At 45.6% G+C, this 19,246-nt stretch overlaps 1 protein-coding gene across 1 annotated transcript in view; it reads right to left on the reverse strand.

Moving 5' to 3' along the window:
* Positions 1-19,246, reverse strand: part of LOC6728706 — a 117,972-nt gene that overhangs the window by 31,966 nt on the left and 66,760 nt on the right. Inside the window, 2 exon segments of the mRNA XM_016175066.3 lie at positions 18,809-19,026; positions 19,117-19,223. Of these exon segments, the coding sequence (XP_016035373.2) occupies positions 18,809-19,026; positions 19,117-19,223 (325 nt within the window).

Consider the following 19,246-nt stretch of genomic DNA (forward strand, 5'->3'; position numbering starts at 1 on the left):
GCTGCGGCTTCTTCTCCAGCTTTTGCTGCCCCGTTGACATTGCCGTGGGCTCGATGTGTTTCCTTTCTTTTCCCCCGGCGAGAAAGAAAAACACACCCATCAGCTGATGCAGAAATTTTGCTTAATTTTTTAATTGCCCCAGCGGTGTTTTGTTCTTTATTTACTTGCTTTTGTTTTTGTCTGGCATCGTCAAGTTGGCAATTAAAAATGCGTAACGCGGTTTCTCCCAAGCCGCCTTTGTTTCTCCCGTTTTTGTTGTTATTTTGCGACCTAAGCTAATGAGTTGATTGCCAGTGCAATTTTCGCAAAAAAAAAGAAAGCTATAAATGAATAAAGTACCTGGTTGAGCAGTTTTTACGCTCCTTGTTTCCTGTCTCATTTAGAATTGTGATTTTCACAAAAACAAAAAAAAAGCACACACACGACAAGCGGCACACCCAGAAAGTCAGAATTATGGGTGAGTGGGCAATCATATAATTTACGACTTACTGTTAACCAGATTTTCAAGTGTCATGGGGAAACTCACCTGAAATGGGACAAAAGAAAATGGAATCAATTAGTTGGGAAAATAATACATAGGTACAATTTAAGTGGGGACATTCGGCCAGGTTCAAAAACCCTTCAGGCCAGGCCAACTCTCGCATATATGCATATATGTATAACTTTTGTTTATCTTATGAAAGTTTCTTTTCATGGTTTTGGCCATGTTTGCCAGCCAACAGGCAGCAGGAGAAACAAAAGCAAAAACAGTTCGAGATGCATCTAAATTAAAGCAACAACAACCACAATGACAAGAGCCTTAGCCAAAAGGCAGCAACTGAAATAAGCAGCTATGGACAATAGTTGTTGCTCGGATTGAAGGCACGGAGAATTGTCCAGACCAAAACCAGATGATAATAATGACGATGGGATGGGGTGCGAGGAGTAGCGAGGAGCACAGATGGGGAGCCCATTGGTGGAACCTAGCCCAACATTGTTTTTGTTCTCGCTATCCCCAATCCGCGATGTTGCTGCTTTTCAGGTCGTTGCTGCTGCCGCTGTTGTTTTTCGGTTTTATATCTGCGCCTCAGAATCATGTCGCGGAGCCAGTGAGCAACATGTTTGTGCAACTTGCATCTTGCGAGTGCTGCGGCACTCGGCACGGCGGCAACAACAGCCGCTACACGGCAAACAAAGAGGGCGTACTCTGCAATTTCAAGTTCACAGTAGATCTGTGGATATCCTTATATCTGAATATCATCCCTAACATCCCACTAAAATAAGTTATATAAGTTATATTGTAAGGGTTGCGAAATCCTCGACTTAAGACACCCATTAAACAAATATATTTTTATGTAGCCAGCTGCTGTGGCCCGTGTGCCACATACACTGCCCTGTTGCTGCTGCAGATAAGTTGCTGCTGCTGTTGCCGCAGCCACTTGCCGTCGAAGTTGCTCATCAACTTTAGCTTACCACCACATGCGAGTGCGGCAAAGTCGCCGCTTGTTGCATTTAGTCATCGCATAGTATACTATACTATAGCGCTATAGTATCCCCCGGATACTGCCCGTCCTTCTGTCCGCTTGTCCGTCCGATCGGGCTGCTCATTCGCTACGTTCCACTTCAACACCCGTCGACCCGGCACATTGCCTTTCCCACAGTGGCCCACAGTTGGTGGAGACCGTCGAGTGCAACAGAGTTCGTTCCACTCGGTGGTGGTGATGGTGGTGGTGGTGGTGTTGGTGCCCCTCTTTCCCTGGGCTTTGTTTTGATTTCGTGCAGTTTGTTTTGCTTTTCATATTTCTCCGGGATTTTGTATTTTGCTCATCGTTCGCGATGCACTCGGGACCCCGATAATTGCAGTCAGGCGAGAAACGAGAAATGAGAAAAAACTGGAACTGGATTGCGCTCGTGACGTCACCGACGAGGGCATTCACTTTTGCGGCAACTGCAGCAGCAGCAGCAGCAGCGGCAGCAGCAGCAGCGACAGCAACATGTTGCCGACAACAATCTGTGGCTGCCACATTTGTCTTTCACCGCCGCCTCCATTGTCCGCTTTATGAGCCACGAAATTCAAATTTACACATCGATTGCGAAGCTCGGGAGCTGCACTCATTGTCACGATAAATCAATTGGCCTCTTTGCCCCCTTGCAACTTGCAACAGCGGCAGCATCAGCGGCAACATCCAGTTTGTTGCTGCGGCCGTACAGTAGCAACATGCAGCTGACACTTACGTATGTTAATGCTGACAAAAGAGTCAAGACAAGAGCAGCACAATGGCCCCATCAATTCGTGGGGGAAAGTGCAGCAGATTGGCCATATCGTTTCGATATGCAACTGCAACTGCAATTGCAACTGCAACTGCAGCGGCAACGTTTCTATTACTTTTCTCGGAACCAGAAACTTGTTCGGCCGCTTGACCCCTTTTAGTTGCCCTCCTACCAGTTGCGGATTTATATGCGGGTCGCATGCAAAGCGCCATGTCAACAAAACAGCCTGGCAACACACACATGCCACGCCCCCTTGGCCCCAACCACCGCCCCCCTGGCGTGACGCGTCAGTAATGCAATTATTTTGATTTTTGTTAAACATATTTCGCAGTACTCCTGCCACTAAAAAGCCCACTCCAACATGGGAGTAGCATGGCTAGAGCAAATAAAAAGCGCTCAAGCTGACATTTTCATTGGATGGAGCAAATTCCTGGCCATTTGCCGTTTGTGGGGATCATTAGGCGCACCCCGGGGCCATTAATTTGAGCCAGGCCGAAAAGTGTTTGCCAATATACGAAAACACGAAGCTGAAAGGCCAGAAAAGTGAGGCATAACTAGAGAGAGAGAGAGAGAGAGACGGAGAGAGGGAGGGAGACAGACAGAGAGGTAAACGCAGCATTTAAGATAAATCCGCGTCGATAGCTGAAGACCCCAAGAAGTTGGCTAAAAAAACTAAAGGAGTAAATGGTGAAGGAACTGAAAGGGCCTAGGCCGGAGCAGCAAAATGGCCATCAAGTTCAATGTAACGAGAAACAAGTCGAGAACCAGAACGAGAACTTGGCCAAGTCATGGCAATGCCTTCTGCTTTTTATACCCTTTTTTCAATGGGTATAAAACTCTGCGACGGTGCAGTTGAAATAATGTTTTCCAAAGGGTATTTCTTGATTCCCTTTGAGTAGTTGGTTTTAGGTGTTTTCCCTCTGCTGATTATCGTTTGAGGTTCAATGCTCCATTTAGTCGGTGGACAGTTGCTGGGACGCACTGCACCGCTGGGCGGTAAATCAGAAAAATCAACACATAAAAACTAAACAATCGCCTCATTAATTACAATTAGAAGTGTTTATTGCACATGCGCGGCCATAAAACGGGGAGAAGATCGGCCGAAGGGGCTTGCGTCATCATCAATCTTTCGGCGGAGAGAGTTAAGTTAGTTCGCGAGATCGCCAGTCCTCCGCACAGAAGACTGGTGTGGAAGACTGGCCTGGAAGGCTGCGTCCCGAGAGTGGGCACTACCCAGGGGGCAGCCTCGGGGGCAGGCTGTAGGATTCATCAATCAACAGCTGTCACAGCCGCCGGCAGCCGGCCGGTTCGCTGTGTCTCCGTTTCTGTCCCGGAATCTACGCTCCTCTGTCCGCCGTCCGCTGTCCAAACTGGGCTGTCACTCGGCGCGGCGCATGCGCAGCAGCTCCCCAGTGAATCTGGGAAAGAGTCTTGGCATCGACTTGTCTTGGCCAACTCAGCAGCTTCCTGTTGGCCGCCTGGCTTATGGCTATCATGGCTGAGGCTGATGCTGAGGCTGGCCCGCTTCTGAGTGGAAAATTGCGAGTCGAACGGCTGACGGACGGGCGTCCGCTTTTTATGCAAATGCCTCACGGTAATTGTTGCACGAATATTGCATAATCATGACACATTACAAATGATCCGCCGATTCCAGCATGCCCGAGTCATCATCAATGTCACGCCTCATTAGCGACTGAAAGTGCACAATCCGAATCGGAATTGAAATCGGCATCGGAATCAGAAGCAGAAGCTCACTGCTGTCACAAGCGATCTGTGTGCTTTTGCACTTTAAGGATTGGATTAAAACCACATAGAAATTCAGCTTAAAGTCGCGACTTTCCAGGCCATTTGGCTTTTTGGTCACGCCGCAGCAGTTTCTATTTTCAGGCCGCTCGGGTCCTTCTTCCACTGGCTTTCCTTTTGCCCATCGTAGCCGGCCTTCCATTAACCGGGACATCGTTTATTTTTACCTTTGGCCAACACCTAGCACAGCAACTGGGCATTGGCTTTTTAAATATTTAAGCACCTGTCGCTTTGACAAAACGCTTTTCCATGGCAACGCCCCTAAAAGGAGGCTGTTCTCCGGGAAAACGTGAATAAGAAAAATGGGGAGTTGACCAGGATTTAGCTCTGGCTTTTCGACACAGATAGATATATATGTATATATACATATATATACATACATCTATATGACCTGCAGGGCAGCTGGACGTGCGGAGAAAACTGCTGTCTATATGTGCGATGTCTATATCAAATGGCATGGAAACGGGACGGGTGGAAAAATGTCAGCGAATCCTTTTCCACAGAAAGAGGAGGGCAGTGGGAGGGGGGGAAGGCATCCTTTGTGCCGTGTCAGCAAACTAGATTCGCCGTACAGAACCATTTATTTGTGGCCCTGCCAGCTTTGACGCTTTATTTCCGCATCCGGTGCTGCGAGCGGCATTTTGTTTATTCGCCGAGTGAAAGACAGCGGGGCACTTTAATGTAATTGCGAAATCTATGTGAAACGAAATATTCTGGTTCCAATTCCTATTCCAATTGCTTTAGCTATAGTCATGGCTATTCCCCATCGAAAACTTGGTCAAGAGCTCGTTTCTTTCCCCCAGCGATAAGCGACTGCATTACTCAGTGTTGTGAAATTGCATTTGAGTTGAGTTGAGTAGGGGGAGTTCCGTGTTTCCTGCTCACTATTTATGTACGTATGTAGTTGTTTTTCCCCGATCCCAACCGGTTATAGGTATAAGTTATAATGATCCCTAGCCGCCGCCGCTTGGCACATTTCACTCATCTAATTGGCCTCAAGACCACCCAGCCACCCACTCCATTCAGACCCTCGAGAGTGGGATTCATGTGCGAGTGTGTATGTGTGTGTTAGACATGTCAAAGTAACATTTAACGGCTTTGATGTTTGTCAAATGGCATTTTAAACAAATGCAACTGGCGCAGGGCAATAAAAGCAGCAGCGGCAGCAGTGGCAGCATAAATAAATAGCGAAATAGCGCTATAATTTACGCTTTTCAGGTGGAAATGGCACGCAATGTCCCCTCCTTTCTACAGTCAACCAACTTTGGGTGTATTTAGTGTAATTACTTGGAGCGCTAGTTTGGGTGGGATTTATGGGTGCTGGGTTCCGAGTCATAAAGCAATAATTAGCTGGCTTACAGCTAAGCAAGATAACTGATATACGAACCACTAAAAGAAACCTGCCGATTGGTAAGGCGAAAAATGGCTGGACTTTGCCTAATTATGGCACATGTTGTAAATAAACAGATACGGTACAGTCATGGCTAATAGCTCGTTGTTATTGTTGCTAGCTAGAGCTAGAGCTATTGCTATTGCTATTGTTGAGTGGAAATGCATGCGAGTGAATAGTAGTGAATGGCTGGAAAAGCCGTTCGACTCAGACAGCTTGACGCCAATGGCAAAAGCTGCAAAAAGCCCCCTTGTAATGATGATGAAGCTTTTTGCAATTGTATTGCCTCCGCTGCTCATACAATGGCAATTAGAGTGCAGTGGAAAAATCCCGTTGTCTGGGCAAAAGTTTAAACAAAAGGGGGCAAAACGCGAAATTGCTGCGCTTGAATTTCACAAATTATACGAAACTGAATGCGGCGCGTGTAATAAAATCAAGGAAATGCAAATGACAATGACTAAAACACCGCAGATCAAGAGATTTGACGTTTTGCCGGTTGCCATATGGCTATTTGCTATTAACTGCTGAAAACCGCAGCCAAACAGTCAAACATTTTGGCAAGCGGCTTACGAGATTTGCAAGCGGTTGGTTAGCGGCTTAAAGGCCAATGGCAGGTGCCAACTCATTCGCCATCAATCTGCGGCGCAGTCGATGTTGTTGTTCTTGTTGTTGACTTGTCAAAAACGTTGACGAGTCGCGCCAACACGCCATCTAGCGTGCGGTCGGAGCAACAACAATTTGTAATCCTATTAACCCCTTGACTGCAATTAATCAATATTTTGGCCAAAGCCACTTGACCGTCCGAAGCGAGCACGATTAAAAACCCATAATTGAAAATTCTGAAATTCATGGCTTTAGTGTGTACGGGTGGTTACATGCAATTTGCCAAAGTTAATTATTATAATACTTTAATAATAAATTTTAGGGTTTAATTGGCCGGGCCCGGCTAATGACAAATCAATCAGCTTTATGAAACCCTATATGCTCGCCAAGCCGATGCAAATTGCCAGTTAATCCCAGTGGCTGCTGTTCACATTTTATGCATTTATTTTTCTGCCAAATTAGTGGCTTTCATTATAATCTTTTTTGTTTTTTTTTTTTTGCATTTATATAAATTGTGTTCGCGAGTTTTGTTTTGTGTGAATATTTTTATGATATTCACCGTGTGGTTGTCTTTTTTTTGTTGCCTGTTTTGCAGCCAAATCTTCAAGGCCATGCACATTGAGTGACTCGAGTTTTTGTGCCTCGATGTTTTCGCTTGGCGATTTTATATAATGTTTTATTCCCCTTTTTGCTCGTTCTCTCTTATTTGTTTGTCGGCTATTGCAACCTGTCGCAAATATTTCGACGCATTTGTTATGCTTAGCTTATTTCATTATGATGATGATGGTGGCTGATGGCTGCTCCGTATATTTATAAATGCTGCAGTCATTCATCATCATGCCGGACCAGCCGAGCAGCCGAGCAGCCGAGCAGCTGAGCAGCTGAGCACCTGAGCATGGGAACACCTGAGTTTCTAGGTAGTTGCGCCCACATGCAGCTCGCTTTCGAACAGGAAGTGGGCCTTGAACACCTCTGGCCAAAAGCCATGAGCAGTAAGCAGCAAGCCATTAGCCGTAAGCGAAAAACACACTCTTGGCCAAATCACATTGCAAGGCCAAAAAGCACACATACACTCTCTCGAATTTGATACTTTTTTTGGCCTGACCGATTGCACACGGCGTCAAGGTTGTTCGCTTATCTTTCGGAGAAAGCGGTTCTACGGGCCATAAAATACTTAATTCCTCCAGCTACAGACCCATCATCAATTGCAACCTGTTCCGAGGATGACGTGATCTTTAGCGTATCCAAACACACTAAGTGGTAATTTATCATTCGATGCTGCGCCAAAAAGTATCGAAACAGGAAACATAAACAGGTGAAAGGAGGGCCCAATTTTAATTGGATTTAAAATGCTACGAGTAGACCGTGTAGCAGTCTGTGAGGCAAATACAGTTAGTAATACTGGGTCGTAGTTATTGTGGCGCAGGTAAATATTTGCCAAAAGCGAATGAACCCCTCGCATTTCGCATTCGCATTTAGCATTTAGCATTTGGCACATCGGTTGAATGCACTGTGGCCTGGAAACAACAGTCGTCGAATTCTGAATCTGAATTATTTATGTCTGGTGGGGCAGCCAAAGGATCTGGGATCTGGGAACTCGGATCTTGGGCTCTGGGTTTTCAGTTCTTTTTTTTTCGGAGAGGGGTTCGCTGGCTTGTTGGCGGTTGGCGGCTGGCGGCTGGCCTGACACTTGTTATGCAAATGCCATTCAAAGGTAAACCGGCGAAGAGCGGATCTTGTGTGTGTTATTTGTGTTTTGAAATGTATCCAAAAGATAACCAGCGAAACGAATGTGCGAGCGAACGAGTGAACGAGCGGCTGTCGTCATTGGCAGTCGGATTGCTTGGCTGGCGTCACAACGCCGCTCTGACGACGTTTGCTATTGCTTTCCGGCATTGCAAGTCGCGCACGGGCAGCAAAAGCTATAGCTACCGATACAGATGCAGATACAGTCGCCGAAACATACAGATAAAGATACAGGCACAGATACACATGCAGATACAGATACTCTGGCCAGGCAAGCGCATTTTATAAATAGTTGCTGCTGTTGTTGATTTTGAAAACAGCAACAACAAGTTGTTTGTTGGCTTCTGCGATATTTTTCTTTTGTCATTGCAAAATACGAAAATACAAATAAATACAAATTTTTAATACGTACTACTACTCGTACAGCAGCGAAAAGAGAAAGAGATAGCCGCTGAGCGACCGTTTTCACGACGCCGCCGACGGCATTGACCGCTAGAATGCAATCAACCTAGTCCAAGGCCAAGTGGCCAGCGGTTTTTATTTTATTATTATGATTATTATTAGGCCCCGGAGGTGGGTGAGTGTGCGCGTGAGTATCTGCGAAACTGAAAAATTCAGCTCGCTAAATGAGGTTCTTCCTCATGACTAATTGTTTGGGGCATTGATTAACAAGCGTTCGTTCCAGGAACTGCATTCGAATTTTCGATTGCTAGGTGAATTTTCCAGCTGCCTTTTCCCCCATTAGATAGCAGCAGCGGTTTTGTGCCGGCTAAGCAAACCGCTTTTATTGCATTGTTTGCACAAAAATTGTTGGCCAAACATTTGTGATTTATGCTCTTCGCCTAATTGAAAAGCATTTTCGCACCGGAATCGTATAAAACCCGCGGATATGGCCCTGATTTATGCAACTGTATCTCTTTCGTTTTGCAAATTGAATACCCGCCGAAAGCGTAGTTCATGAATCAGTTGTGAGGGGAGGGGACTGCGATGGGAAGTGGTTAAACCAAGAAATAAACTCGGATTTGGCGGACTCTGTCTGTCTAGACGCAGCCAAGTGTCATTATGCTAATGAAAACAATCGAGGCTGAAGGATCAAGCATACTTTTGGGAGCATGAACCCGCGGCCTGCTGGATTCATTTGGATGGGGGCAACTTTCCAATCCGGTCGAACGAATGAATAGATTGAGACGGCATTTATTTTACAAAAACCACAACGCTGACATGTCAAGGTTTTGCTGCGCTCGCACTGCCCACACGGATATGTTTAATAATAGAGTTGATAAATGCAGATAAGTGGTTTCTTATATACGTATATAGTATATATAGTAGATATATAGTAGATGTTGGTGGTGGCATATATGCGTTCTACTCACAGAAGTCGATTAAAGACATTAGCCTGTCCGAAGCGAGAAATTACTCACCTGCAATTAGAAGAGCGAAATGGAGATGTGAGTTGGTAATGCGGCAATTTGAATAAGAAATCTATTTGCATTTTGCATTGGAAATGCGCCTTTCAATAATTATGATAATAACTGGTTTGCAACGCTCGGCGCGGCCTTTGTGTGTTGGCTAAAAAATCAATATATAAATCAAATATTGCTCATACGCCACGGCAGCCAGTCGCCATTTTAATGCAAACAATCACCATAATGATGATGGCGCACGCAACGCACAGGTTTGCGTTCTACCATCTATTTCACGTTTCTTGGCCTTATTTAGCGCGTTACTTTGGCCTGCAACTTTTCCAATTACCACCGCAGGCAGCCGAAAAATAGAAATTGTTGCTCGCGTGGAAATGTCACGCAAGCTAACCTTGAAACCTTATCGATTTGCTGGCAAACTCAATTTGCAATTCGCTGTGGCTGTTGCCATTGCCTTTGCTACTGCTACTGCGTTTAATTGGCCGGACTTAATTACATGCGAAAGTCTGGAGTTCGAGATGCGGATGGGGTTGGGCTGGGAGATGGGGTTGGGAATCCGGAGAGCGTGGGCCGGGCTATAATTAAAAGCATTCCCGATTTAAAATTCGCCCTGGGTTTCGAATTGGGGCTGGGAAAGTGGGAGATGTGCACAAAGGGAGCGAGAGCCTGCGCAGAGAGAGAGAGAGAGAATAGAGAGAGAGAGGGAGAGAGTGGAAAATGCGCGGGAAACCCGAAGCGTTATTTATGACGACCCACTGAACCACTCCGATGACGTTACTGCTCCTCTTTTCCACTTTTCGCTGGTGGAAATTCAAGGAAACGAAAGGAAAGGCGAGGGCTGCGTGGGTTTTTCGCCGCAACCCTTAAAAGTGTTGTCCATATTGATTTTCGTCGGTGTGTGTGTGTGTGTGTCTGTGTGTGTAGGTGTGTGTAAGAGTGGGTGGGCCTCTGCCGCTGCCGCTGCCTCGGTCGGCTTTTCTCGTTTTTCATGTCTGCCCTGACCTTGAATACATTTGCAATTCCTACATGCGCTGCCAACTTCTGTGTGCGTGTGCTTGTGTTTCTGGGTTTGTTTGTCGGCATTTTGCCTTTGCCGCTGACTTTGCCCAACTTTTCCGCTTTCCTCCCACCGCGCACCTCCTCCTCCCCCGCTCGCCATTCAGCTCGTTTTTGCCTTTGGTCAGAACCCCATTGATGGGCGCTTTCTTCGGCAGCTGTATTTGTTGTCATGACAAATTTGGTATGCAAAAATAAGCAAACAAAAGCAAAAAAAGCGAAGGCAGAGATATTCTGTCATGTTTGCTGCTTAGGTGGAAATGAATTGGCTCTGACTTGTTGCAAACATTGTGGAGAATAATTTGTTTGCCAACTTGTACCGAAAAATGTGTTGATTTGCGTTGCTGAATGAGCTTTAAAAATATAAATTATGACCGCACTGCTTTTGCTGGCTTTCTGTGTGGTATGCCTCATGCACTCGCAGTCGTGATTTATGGCGAGCGAGATATATGGCATATACATATCGTATTATTCTTCTGCTTCATCCTTCACAGCCAAAAGTGTATTTGTTGAGCTTGACTTTTACCCCGCTGGCCATTACATTAAGCCAAGTGGCGTGGCTGCTCAGCGCTTTCTGCCCTGACATTGCCGGCATTTGAATTTTAATGCAGTTCTGCTGCTTCCCGCCCACAATGGCCTCGCTTCAGCGACTGTCGTCGCGGGGGCGGGGGGGTGCGGAAAATCGGGGCGAAAAGTCGGTGGTTGCCTATCTATAGATATGTGTATACCACATACATGTGTGCCAGTATGCAGAGCATGTAACGACGCAGAGAATTTTAAGCTGCGAGGCGTGCCAACGTCGTTGCTCTGCTTTAATTAAGCCGGCCTCCCACTTTACCGCCCCTTTGATCCGCCCCCCTGATCCGCACCCCCCACCCCCTCACCCACCATTTAAATGCAAATGTCAACGAGCTGTTGCTGTTGCTTTTTGCTTTGCCGCCCACGACTTGCGCTTGTTGCGCTCACAAAAAGAAAAAGATCCATCACAAATCAAATCATTGCAATCGATGTTGAGTTTTAATTTAATTCGTTGCGAAAATTACTTTGCGACTGTCAGAATATTATAATCAAGTTGAAAATTCCAATTAATATCTACAAAAAAATGTATAAGCACATATGATTTATTTTCATGGTTTTATATTGATAACTTATAGAGCGCTATCAATTTAAGTTTTAAAGAGTTTCTGATGTGAGATGATAGACTGTGTAAATAAAACTAGATTTATATGCCACGTGCCGCGGTCTGTGGCACATTATCTATCGTTTGCTGTAGCCAGCGGGCAATAATTCCCAAGTGAAACCGAGTGCACAGGTGTGTGTGGAGATCATTTGTTTGGCAAACCCCCACTCGCATCGCCATTCGCAGTTCGCTGTTCGCTGTTCAGCGTGTAGTGATGTAAGCAGAGCACTTGGCACATCCATTGTTTGCTGGGGTGCATTTGTTTTCCCACTCGGCAAACACCCCCACCCCCTGGCACCCCCTGCAGCTCCGCCCCGATCAGCCAACTAAGCGTATAATTAACGAAGATTGCCATATCAAAAACCAAAACAGAAAGCAACAAAACTGCGCCCGAGAGCGACTTGCAAATGAAATCACCTGGCGGCCTGAAGTCGCTGCTGCCGCTTGTTTGGCTTTTAATTATGGCGACTGCGGCGACGCCAACAATAAATTTTCGATATATACATGTATGTATATATATATAAACATACTGGTATGCCAAGATATGTATGCTTAAGGCGAGGGGAAGAGGGGCAGGAGGTTCGCACGTTTGCATATTCATGGCATTTCGCGTTATTAATTCATTTTGCGCAATGCGAAAATTAATTAGCCATGAAAAGTGAATCGACCGCAAAACAATTCCAACGGCGATGCATTCACATTTCCAAATTGTTTATTTTACAATTAAGAGAAGAAAACACACAGTACCTACCACATCTCCACTGCGTTAAAGTAAAATGCTCTGATTTATGGCTGATACGTACATATCCACTGGTTTGTTTGTCTCAGCGAAATATATGGAAATTTAAGTATGAGCGAAAATACATGTGTTGTCATTAGCCAATGATTTAGCCACCGAATAAATCTCATAAATATTATGTGCTCTATCCGAATGCAGCTCATTATAAGCGTATTTCGAGGCGAATAAATTAAGGTGTTTTAAATTAAGTGGTTTTCGGCGATCAATGGCTATGAGATAGCATGTCGACTGTGGGGAAGTGGGCTTTAATTGGCCGTGATAAGCAATGACATCAGCAGAGCGGGCTTTCTTCAGCCGGAAATGCAATATGAATAGCTGTGGACCAGCACAATTTGTGGCCAGAATTGCCATTTTCCATTTTTCGCTTTTCGACGACGTCAGAGCAAAGCAAAGGCAATAGAAAAGCACAGCAAAAGCAATGGCAAATAAGAAACTGCATTGGTGTGCGAACACGTGCCGTTGCACCTCCCATCCCTCAACCCCTTTTTCGACCATTTTGCATCATCCCCACTTATCTCCTCATGTGCATGTGAGCGTTGCCTGTGTGTGTCTGTGTGAGTGCGGCGATTTGAGCGGAAGTGAGTGAAGTGAGCAAGTGCGCATGCCAAAAACAAGAGCTGCATAGAGAGAGAGAGAGAGAGAGAGGGAGAGAGGAAGAGCGAGCGAAATGCACTTTCATGGCTAGCGGTTGTTGCGCAACATTCGCTTTTTGCCGGCCGGCGCAATGTATTTGCTGCAACAGTGTGGCATCCGCATCTGCATCCGCATTCGTGCCACTGTGTGCGGTAACCTAGAAAACTGCACACGCATGTGTGTTGGTGAAAAAGTACAGCCACGACAACAGTTGCAAGGGCCGCCATTTTGTTGTGTACCGTTACCCCGAAACTAGGCCAATTCGCCGGGCTGCCCTCTTTCGGCTCTTTGCACTCCTATTATTCTGCTGATCTAATTGTGACCCCTCGGAAAAGTCTTTTGCGGGAAGTGGGGAGCGGGGAGGGTGGGCGGAAAGTTGTTCGCTTCTGGCAAAATGAAATCGAAATGAAAGTGCAGTGTTTGTGCATCTCTTTTATTTTTGTGTGGCTCGTGGCAAACGTTTGCCAAAAGATGTTTCGCAAACATTTCGATTGCATGCCTCTGACCACAATGTAAGTCGCCCAGAACAATTTGTTCATGTCGCTGAGTGAAAAATGGGCACATTCAAAATGTATTCTAGAAAAGACACCATTAAAAGCACTTGCAAAAATCAGATCCACTATAATTATGAATAGAATATGAATTTGTTGTATATTTATTAGTATATGCCTGCACTAGTTATCTAAGATCTAGATCAATCACAGCTGGCTGCCAAGATTTGTTAGCCGATTACACAGCCTTTTTCCCTGTTGATATCTATGTATGTACATTATATTGTGGTGTGCAAGTGCACATATTGTATCTGGCCATAAGCAGAAGGCTGGCAAAGTGTGTCAGAGGCGCGGGCCCCAAGCCCAATGCCAAATACCGCATTCGATGAAGCGTTTAATCTTTTTTTTCGGCCTTTGCCAATCCGGATGACAGCGGTACAGTGGGCCATGGCACTGCACTTACACGCGATGGGGAAAAATCGTAACTTTGCCTGGCTTTTCGCCCGCTCATTTTTCCACCCATAAGTGTACTGTGAAGAAGTGATGACAAATATAGCATGAAATGGCCAGGTTGAAACTGCAGCAGCAAGCCAGAAAACCGAGAAAAGCAACAGCAATAGAGCACACACGAAAGCCAAACGGAAACGAGGCCAAACGATGAGCTGAAGCTTTTGGCTCGAGTGTCCGCTTCGTTTTGTTTCGTTTCGTTTTGTCACCTTGAACATGAAAATTGGCGCTGCATTTGTTGCTCTGGCCGTTTTCCGCTTTTCCGTTCGCCATTCGCCGTTCGCCGCCTGCATTTGCACTTGGCACAGATCTCGACCCGTGGAAAAGCCAACTACGACTACTAAATATTCATTTTTCCAATACGAGCGCTGCTAACTGCGTATGTGGAAATATATGTGCTTTTATTGCATTTCTGTTTTTTTTTTCTTTGCACCCCCGTATTGCCATTTGCCTTAGTCACATTTTTGCAATTATGACAAATTTATGAGTTCGTTTCTCCCACACGCACGATTGCTTCTTTGTGTGTGTGTGCGCATTTCTGGCCACTCCTGCGAGTGACTTTCTGACTTTTGACGGATTGCGGCAGCCATTTCCTTAGCTTGTTGAATGCAAAAGACGTGAGGCATACTTAAAATGGCAGTTTACATACAAATGTTTCCGTTTTAGTAAATAAAAAATATAAAAATGCACATTCCTTTAGGGAATTTCCCCATGCTTTTAGACGGATTCTCGTTATCTATGAATGTAAATGTGCTTCTTACAAAAGGGATGATTAATCGAAAGTTATTTCAAAGAATTTAGATAAGATTGAGCGCAATTTAAAGGCACTGTTTGCTCTAATGCCCTTTGTTTTTCCATTGCTCCCCGATTGATTGCAGTTTCTTGGGGTTTCGAGGCGTAGGCTGCCCGGTTGTCAGTCAGTTGCGCTGTCATTTATTCTGCTTAAGGTGTAATTACACTCGTGCCCAGCTGGTTCGCTTCTCAGACATTACTCATACGCCCCGTGCCCGTCGCCGGGTTGCCTAATCTACCAACGCAGCCAAGATGTCGACACTTTGGCCAAGTCATTTGCAATTGTTAATGCCCCACAAATTGCACATTGGATGCGGTGGAGAGGGGTGTTTAAAAAACCACATACATGTTGGAAAGAGGCAGAGGGTGTGGGAGGGGATCAATCCAAATGGCTTTTAGCAGCTCAATTAAGTTTTAATAATAACTCAATAAAGGCGAGCGGCAAAAGGTGAGTGGCAGAGCCAAGAAAAATGACTTATAGATAAATTTAAATCGCTTCCTAATCAGAATTCAAGGCCAACAGCCATATGAGTGAAATTAATACACACGACTGCGATGCTGACGTCGATCTATGGTCCATGTACAAAGTGCCAATTGTTTTGTGCCTTCTGTGTTCAGTTTTCAGTTTTCAGTTTTCTGAGGCTGCGACTGAGTTGCTCGAGTGTGTGGTGAGTGGATGTGTTGACTCAAGGTTGCTGCAGAGCCCCTCAAAGGCACTCGTATGAATTTTAATTAAATTCTGCCATATTTCTGCGCTGCTCTGCTTTTTGGTTTAAAAATAATTTGCAGAAAGTTAAGCGAAGACACGCGAAGGAAATAAGGCAAAGCCAAAGCGCAGGTGAGGTGTAAACGAAAATCATAAATATAAATTTAAGCTTGTTTGAAGAGGGGCAGCTGTTTAAAAATAAATGCAAATGCAATTGCAGCGCTGCTGTTCGCTGCACATAAATTGAAATTTAGAGTAAGCCATTCTCAATGATAAGTTAAGAACCATAGAGTTTTGTATATATATATATATATATATATATATATATATAATAATAATAATAATCATTTGATTATCTTGAGCACTTTCAAAAAGCAACTTTCAACAGTGCAAGTGTTGTTTTTTGAGAGGGTGCCTCCTTTTCTGCTGCCAGCTGCAAAATACGCGCACATTTGTCAAAAAAAAGGCCAAAAGCGGCTAAGCCAAGGCTCAGATAGACACGTGTGCCGCGCCATGTTGGCTGGCCGCGAATGCAGTTCCGCCGCCCTCTTCCCCCTCCCCATCCCCCTGCCCCTACACCATTCCCTTACCCCTTCGCCCGAAACTGCAGCTAGTGTTTTTCTTAGTGTGCGTTCGCCTCTGTTTGTGTTTGTGTTTCAACTGTCAGGCATTGCGAAAGCTTAATGCCAGCTAACCGCAACGCCGCTCATCCGCCGCCGCCCCTCCTTAGCCCCCTCAACAAAACCCCTCGACGCCGCCCCTGAATCAACCGCCGCGCTGTCTGCTCGGTGCACTATAATTTGCCTGTTTGCTTTGGCTTTGGCGTTTTTGTTGCCTTTTGATATTATAAAACAAATTAGACGGAAAAAAAAAACTATGCTATACTGTGAGTTGGAATTTGAAAAGTTTATACTAGACTAGCAACTAGAGAAGGGGGGAAGTGAGCGGGGGGCGGGGAGGGAACATGGCGTGTGCAATTAGCCGCAACTACAAAGTGAATGCTGATGCGGCTGTGCTCTCAAAGGGTTTTGGCCCAATTAAGTCTCGAAATTCTGGGGAAATTCATTCTATGAGAATTAAGCAGAAGAAGTGGCAAAGCTGGACGATCTAGTCGAGTCACTTTTCCCAACAGTTTGTCACCGCAAATTGCTGGCTCTGATTGCTTGTCACATGCCATCGTGGCAGTTTGCGTTTTAATTTCCCCTCCAGGATTGACTTGTGGCCTTCCCACTCGAGCTTGAGCTTTCCTTTGGTGGCCATCGCGAACTCCGTGAGTGTGTGATGTGCCTGGAAATTAATGGGCGAGCGTTTAACCACCCATTGCGGTTGGGATTGGTATTGGGGTTGGCATTGCCTTGGAGCTTTGCCGCTGCCTTAATGGGAGTGCAACTGCAAAAGGGCCTTGATTAAAAGGCAGGCGGTTGGGGGCTGCGGCCCTGATTGTCACGGGTGGCGGCGGTAAATGGTAAATGGCAAATGGCAAATGGCGAATGCACATAAATCTGCATTTTAAATAATAACCCGCACGATGGTGGTGACGAAGATTCAGCGAGACAAAGGCCACAGTGAGTCGACCCTCTTAGTGTTTCACTACATTTTAAATCATTCCATTTGAATCGCATGACGCGCCTGAGCAACGAAGGTTGATCATCAATGCATCTGCTAGCAGCGAGCCGCACGCGCTTCAGTGCGTATGAGTAATGTCAGATGGATGCCATTACGTATGCGCCACGTGGACGCCTTGAAGATCTCCACTCGACTCGACTCGAATCGTTTCAATTCGGGGCGAGCGCATTCATTCTGATGCGGCACATCACACACAGCTGACAACTGACAATAATTGCGCACAATTAGACATTAATTGCATTCGTTCTCAGCCCGGCGATCGTGCATTTATCCATATATCTATCTATCTATCCATCCATCTAGCTATCTATCCATCCAGCTGGCTAGTGTTTTCGCTGGGCAGCGATATTCAAGATGCAAGATGCGGAAATGCGGCATATATCTTTTCAATTAACCAGCCACGCCTTGGCAAAATAAACTTTTGCATTGTGCTCGTTTGTGCATTTGTTTGTTTTTGCAGCTCAGCCCCCGAAAAACGATGGGCGTGGCCGCCTGACTCTGACATAAATTCAAATGCGCACAGACATTTAATTTGTTTCTTGTTTTTTATTTTTTTTTTGTTTGTTTTTTCCTTTGTAGACTGACGGAGCAGGAAGTTTGACGCTTTGGTCAGCTTTTTCGGCTCGGTTGTGCAACAGGTATATGGAAAGTGAAAGTGCAATTGCTGGCAGCAAGAATCGAAAACGTTTGACTAATTGAAACGAGTGGAAAATTGATTGGACTTGGGCGAGAAGTCAAGTCGCAATGGGGAGTCCGGTAAATTTCCAATCCTTATTTATCAAGTCAATATACTCAGCGCCCTAGGTATGAATCATATGGGTTGGGAGCAATGGTCATTGTATATTCTAAGCAGCAATCTGATGGGCTGAATATATTTAAATGATTTACATCATGGATCAAGTATTGAATATTTTCCAATACAAAACATTTCAATCAAACTCTTTTGGTCAAGTGTAGTTTTTTTTCGTCGTAGCCATATGAAAATCTAATCAGACTTTCAAGGTTAACATATTCTACCGCGGCTGCTGCTCACTTTGATATTTGTTCCCGGCTGTGGTTGTTGTTGTTTCTGCCGTTGCCGGCTGCTCGTTTTTAGGTTTTTTGTTTGTTCGCTATTAAGAGCCCTTAAAAGCTCTAAACGAAATAGCCAAACACACGAGCTGGTGAGAAAGCGTAACTAGTTGGGCAAACAAACGGCAGACGGGCAGAAGTTTTCTGGATGGGGGGCGTTGTTGTTCGTTTCCGTGCTGGTTTTCAGTTGCGTAAGTTTCGCTCGTTTCGGTTTCTCGGGCTGAGGCCCTTAAAGTTCAAACATAATTAATTAAAGAGCCAGAACTCTCGGAGTATGCCTGAAAATCGGTATCGGATGGCCGGGGGTTATTGATTTTGTTGGATTTCGCAGAGTGTGCGGTGTGTGCTGTGTGTGCGGTGTGTGTTTGCCAAGTTAACGAGCTGCTGACATTGCCCTTTTGTGTGATTGATGCGTTGCCATTCTCCCGGGCTTGAATCATTGTCGACATTTATTTGATATTCTATATATTCTGTATATTCTTTTGCCGGCAGCAGCAGCGCTACGTTGCGTATGAGTAATGGGCATCAAGCATACGCCGTGTGGCCGTGCCAAGAACAGACCGACATTTACATAATTATGGCAATTAAAATCTATACACAAAGTTGCAATTAAAATGCAACAAAATGTCACGCTCCACCGCCGTTAGCCCAGATTCTACTGACCGCATTCTTGTACACCAATCTCTTTATGTTTCTTATATCTAGATGTTGGGGCCTTAGATCGAATCACCCACCTTTTTCTTGCGCTCCTCCTTGTAGTCGATGACAATGCCCTCGTCCGACGTGGACACGGATGCTGTGCGTGTGCGTGCGTTGTCCGCATCGTGGGGCGACATCATGTTGTGTGGGCTGTGGTGGGCGTGGCCGTCGTCGCTCAGTGGCGGCGATGGGGAACCGGAGCTCCAGGAAGCCGACGAGCTGCTGCCGGGACTCGAGCACTTGTCGGCCATTGCTGGGGTGAAATGGTTAAAATTAATTAGCTTATATGTAGGCGTGGTCGCAAAGGGGGGCGTGTCAGGGTCAGGGAAGGAGGATGACCTACAGCCATGCGGACTCTGCAGCTTCATCGATGACAGAATCTCGGCGGCACGGCATGTTTCCTCATCTTTGCCGTAGTCCTGGTGATCGCTGGGCGGACGTTTCCGGGGACTGCAAAAATAAGATGGGAAAAA

This window comes from Drosophila simulans, chromosome 3R (assembly GCF_016746395.2).
Source record: "Drosophila simulans strain w501 chromosome 3R, Prin_Dsim_3.1, whole genome shotgun sequence".
Classification (NCBI taxonomy): Eukaryota; Metazoa; Arthropoda; class Insecta; order Diptera; family Drosophilidae; genus Drosophila; species Drosophila simulans.